The sequence below is a fragment of the Geospiza fortis genome, unplaced genomic scaffold, assembly GCF_000277835.1.
Source record: "Geospiza fortis unplaced genomic scaffold, GeoFor_1.0 scaffold200, whole genome shotgun sequence".
Taxonomy (NCBI): Eukaryota; Metazoa; Chordata; class Aves; order Passeriformes; family Thraupidae; genus Geospiza; species Geospiza fortis.
The window spans coordinates 1,389,237-1,394,333 of record NW_005054353.1 but is presented as its reverse complement, the minus strand read 5'-3'; the positions used below and the strand labels follow the sequence as shown (position 1 = coordinate 1,394,333).

Here is a 5,097-nt window from a genome sequence, read left to right as displayed (position 1 = left end):
CCGGGACGCGGACGCGGCCCTGCCCACCCTGCAGCCGGGGTCGCCCGGCCCCCGCCCAGGCCGCGCAGGCGCAGCTGGGGCTCAGGGCGGGGATCCGGGCTGAGGGGAGCGCCTGCCGAGGGCGGGCAGAGATACAGCGCCCGGGGGGCAGCTCTCGTAAGCGCCACCCTTGTGTTTCACCGTAGTATTTCACTCAGCGGAGAGCAAGCGGTCCCTTTCCCGTTGCCGGTGTCCCAGTTAAGTGTTGCCCGTCAGCTCTGGACTTCCCCGGCGCTGCTCTCCAAAGGAGGTCCGTGCCCCTTCCCGAGGGCAGTGGGGGCTCTTCGCCGCGGTTGTCCGGCAGCCAGAGGCACCCGGCGTGCCCGCACAGGGACCAAGCCCGCCCCCGTTCGCCGGCGAGCTTCGGCAGCGCTGCTGCCGCCCGCTCCTCCTCACCCTTCCGAGCAGCCGTGTCACAGCCGACCCCTTCGTTCTGCCGTGCAGGCACAAGGTGCACGCTGTGCGGGCCAGGCTGGCGAACTGATGGCAACTGTGTAGTAAAAAGGGTTTTCATTTACACTCGAGTGTATCTGGTTTCCATGAAAAAAAAATCTAGTCTTTATAGCATAGATCAGGTACCTAAGAAAATCTTAACCAAACAGCTTCAAAACAGCATCTCAGAATGCTCTTTTCATCCCCTATAACAAGCCACTGCAGTTCATTTACAAGCCATCACACAGTCATGCAGACCTTAAAAAAGATATTTTTACAGTGGATGAGTTAAGCAAGTTATCTCAGCACCGTTAGCACCACCAAAACAGATATCAGGCACGCACAATCCAGCAGTATGCTGCAGTACCTTTCAGTGGTATTACATAACACACATTACAGACAGATGCAAAAAGTTTTGGCTCATCACAAATCCACCACTTATTACAGACCCCAGAAAAGTCATCTGAAAAGCAAAAGAAGATCCCATTTTTTTGGGGTGCTACCCAAAAAATCTTTGTAACACAGATCTAATTCTTTCCTTGAATACAAACAAGTCAAACAGCACTTAAGAAATTTCTGTTTCCGCATTGCTTCTTAATGTTTAACTTGCCTCCCTCTCGTCTTCTTTCAGGAGAAATTATTTTTTCACACTTTCAGACATCCATACTTTTGACATGTCCACAACTGGGTGCCAGAATTGGGTGCTCTGATGTCCTTTAAGATTTTCTTTTTTGAAATCCAGATCTGTTTCAAATCTAGCTATTTATTTTCAGTAGAATTTATTCAAACCACAGTTATTTTATGCAGTTCACCAGTCCAAAGAACATTCAGCAAAGTTAAAATGCAAATAAAGTTCAGATGAGAGTAATGAAAACAAAGATAACTTTAAAAGAATACAATTATCACTGAATTTAAAAAACACTGCATACTTCGACTACAATTTAAACAACAGCTTTAGAAATCTACTGATGGAAGACAATATAGACAAAATTTAGTTTTACAGTGAACTTTAATATTTCAATCTCTTAAAACACAAATAAAGAGCGTGCATTTACACACAAACAGCTTTACAGAACAAAGTTATCAGAACGATTGTATCATGAAGTCACTATCTTCAGCAGACATCATCGAGCATCAAAAACTACCACTGGAATAATGCAGTTAAAGAAAAATATATGTTGTGATTGAAAAAAAGATGGGGGAGAGGAAAAGAGACTGTCTAAATCTAATCACAACTTTCTACATAAAGTATTTCAAAAGTCATCTTTAATAAGATGCTGAATAATATCTACAATTCCCAGTATGTTACCCAGCAGACTATAGTAACTTAATCTAGAAAGAAAATGGAAAAAATAAAAGAGAAAGTGCCAGAAAAGAAATTCAGATGCCAAATAACATTGCAGAGATTGTGCTATAGTAGTTTGCTCTCCTATATTGATTTTTGACCCTGAAGAAGTGCTATGTGATTTTTTGAATCTTTTGTTTCCCTTACATTCTGTTTCCCCTTGTCTTCATCCACAGCTTTCCAAAGGCATTCAAGTGCACTTGTAAAAGGATACATCTTTTTGTCCTTTTCTTGTACATTATTCTGTAGCCACATTCTCTGCACCTAATAGGATCTCTCGCCTTTATTTCATTTTCTGTATGACATTCTGATGTTATGGAGGAAGAAAAAGAAAGTGGAAGCAAAGAAGAACAGCACTGTTAATGCACAGATAACTTTGAAAAGTTGTGATAGTCAAATTCCTACCTGTGGCAAACAAACATAGCAAGTGCAATGAATCTGTATCAAGAGCTCAATGGTAACAAAACACCGTGAAAAAAAAAAGAAAAAGAGAAAATAAAAAGCAAGCTTCACTTACATTAAGATAAAGGAGAATCTTGCTAAAAATCACCCAAATATTACTGCATAGAACACATTCCACACTTGATACTAGATTGTCTACTAATGAAAATTTCAGTTCACCCCTCTAAAACCCAAAGTCTATTGCCTTAAAAGACAAAATATTGCAGGGATTCCTGAAAATCACCAATTTTTAAGTTGCTGATTTATCTATAGGTAAGAGAGAATTTGACTACTGTACTTCAGGGAAAGCTGAGTGCCCTTACAGCACTGTCAATAAAACATACAGAGATCGAGGAGCTCCACAGAGCAACACAAGCTCTAGGGAATTACTTCCACAACACTGTGTATGTACCCCATACATGTGTCACCATCAATGCACAAAGCTTTAAACATCATCAGGATATACACTGCAACTATTTATATCTATGTAATGACTAAGCACCATTCATTAAAACACCAAATCTCCAGTAACAAGTAAAATAATCAGTAATAAATCACTAATAAAAAAATTAGTAATGTCTTTACCTCCACAAATGTAAATCATTGGCTGCTGCTTTGGAGGCTGAACATCCTTCTGTGAATCCATATTCTAAAACAAAAAATACACAACATGCACATTAGCTTGGGTTTGGGATTTTTGGTTTGTTTTTTGTTTCCAAAGCATGCACAATCACTTTAATATTTCAAGCTAAAGGTAAGAGAACATGAAATCACTTCCTTAAAAGTAAATACAAACAAATTCCATTTATATTTGATGCACAGGGCATGGGTTAATTCAGGCTGAAAGAGACTTCAGAAAGTCATTTAGTTCAACTTCTTAAAAACAAAGTAACATCAGGTTCCATGCAGCTTTACCACTCTGGTACAGAAAACCTCTAAGGATGAGGACAGCATGATATTTTCTATTAAACAGTATTTTAAACATTAAAGACCAATGAGTAATATATATATTTTTTCCCTCCTTCCTGCCAATGTTAAGAATTTCCTTGCTGGAAATATAAAGTTCAATAATTTCTTATATGCCACTCATGTAACAATGGTACTAAACAAAGAAGGTAAGCCTTGTCATCTTTCCTCCCTCTTTGACACACTAGCTAACCTGATACACTATTTGTTGTTCTAAGGTATTAGAAATACAAGGAACAGACTGTGGGTAGAAGAGTAGCAGAAATTAAAAAGCAAAACAAAACAAAACAAAAACCCAAACAATGAGGGGCCATAGAGATGAAATTCAACCCTTCAAATCCTACCAAATCAAGAATAATAACTCAATGCTATTCTCCAAACAGCTCTTAATGTCCCATAATGGTTTTGATTGTTCAGACTTATTTAAAGACATGTATTTCTTCATGGCATCAGAATAAATAGTTACATATACTCCACAAACACTCTACCAATCTTTAAGTAATCCTACCCTATCATGTAAATGTACTTGCAACCATGAATTTTAAGGTGGTTACTGTACATAGATAAACACTTTTTTCCCCACCAAATTTAAGTCTAGACAAGAACATGAATATTTCCTATTAAGTTTTTTGAGGCTGCTGTTTTCTGTATTGCTGTTCTGACACAGAAGACAAGAAATCCTAACCCTTATGCCAGTGAATAGCCTTCTTGATGCTTCCCTATGAGAAGGGTTCTCAGATGCTTTTGCTTAATATTACAGCAAATATTATTTCCCTCATCTTCAGAGTTTGTTTCAGCATAAATTCAGCTGGGAAAACTGTGATACTGAAAACAGGACAGGGACATTTCATACTTTAGGAGTCTGATCAACACTTGACAAACCATCTTTTTAAAACTTCCACTATGTCACTCCATTTAGGAGAACTGGAAAGAATCTATTAAACTCTACAGCTTTCAAGTATACTTGTGGCATACTTGATAGTGGCATCTTAACTCACATGTGCTACAGTTTTTTGTGCCAGCATGTTGCAGTGAGATATGAGCAGTCACCCATTACCACTGGAAAACAGCAGACATCTAAAACACAGCTGAACTAAGGTGGGTCACAGCTGTAGCTAAATAACCTGGGTTAGTGCTGCTTGTGCAGCAAAATTACACTGCTGCTAAAGGCAGCAGTGAATTACAGTTCTGTGTTTTGCAGGGAGGTACCATAGTTTAGCTGGCCTTCACACACCCTGCAGCCCTAAGTGCTACCAAGCTGACAGAGCCAACAGGCCCAGTGATGCACCAACATGTGCTGGGGTGCAGCCAAAATCCATTGCAGAGACATGGGGGTACCATGTGCAAGAGCACCTCAGCAAAGCACAGAATAGGAAAGGCTGGAAGGGACCACAGTGGGTCACCTGGTCCAACCTCCCAGCTTAAGCAGGATCATTCTAGAGCACGTGGCAGAAGAGTGCACCGAGATGGTTTCTGAGTTATCTCCAGCGAAGGGGACTCTGCAACTCTCTGAACAATCTGTTCAGTGAGCTGTCATCCGCACCGTAAAGAAGTTCTTCCTCCTATTTAGGTGGAATTTCTTGTGCCTCAGTTTCTGCCTGCTGCCTACTGTCCTAGCGCTTGGCACCAACCAGAGGAGCCTGGCTTCATCTTCTTGGCACCCCTCGCTTCAGATATTTTTACATATCAATGAGGTCCTCTCTCCGCGCATCTTTTATGCACCCCTAAAAGAGGCCAACCCGCTCCTTCACGTCCCGCAGAGCCCGCGAAGGAGAAGGGCAGACAGCCCTTCTCACAGCCCACGGGCCGCAGGCTCCCCATCCCGCCCCAATTCCGACCTCCCGCACCGTCCCGCGGGTCTGGCACGCAGAAGC

General features: G+C 41.5%; 1 protein-coding gene across 3 annotated transcripts; it reads right to left on the bottom strand.

Annotated features, from left to right (window-relative positions):
- Positions 1-1,461: 1,461 nt before the first annotated feature.
- On the bottom strand, positions 1,462-5,091 carry POLR2K (RNA polymerase II subunit K). 3 transcript variants are annotated; one of them, XM_031058978.1, is made up of 4 exons: positions 5,062-5,091; positions 2,843-2,906; positions 2,031-2,123; positions 1,462-1,618 (listed from the first exon to the last, which is right to left on the bottom strand). In XM_031058978.1, the coding sequence occupies exons 2-4, from the start codon at positions 2,901-2,903 to the stop codon at positions 1,596-1,598; spliced, it is 177 nt and encodes a 58-aa protein (XP_030914838.1). In that variant the 5' UTR covers positions 2,904-2,906; positions 5,062-5,091; the 3' UTR covers positions 1,462-1,595. The 3 variants fall into 3 exon arrangements, with proteins under 3 accessions (XP_030914838.1, XP_005423511.1, XP_030914839.1); XM_005423454.2 differs by having other exon boundaries at positions 5,071-5,091; XM_031058979.1 differs by lacking the exon at positions 5,062-5,091 and adding an exon at positions 3,909-4,208.
- Positions 5,092-5,097: the final 6 nt, after the last annotated feature.

Bases quoted from the DNA above. Each gene is read 5' to 3' on its own strand.
- POLR2K (XM_031058978.1), bottom strand. From the start codon at position 2,903: ATGGATTCACAGAAGGATGTTCAGCCTCCAAAGCAGCAGCCAATGATT. The intron at 2,124-2,842 runs GTAAAGACATTA...CCATAACATCAG, and splicing joins AATGATTTACATTTGTGGAG to AATGTCATACAGAAAATGAA. The intron at 1,619-2,030 runs GTATCCTTTTAC...GCATTATTCCAG, and splicing joins CAAGAAAAGGACAAAAAGAT to TGGTAGTTTTTGATGCTCGA.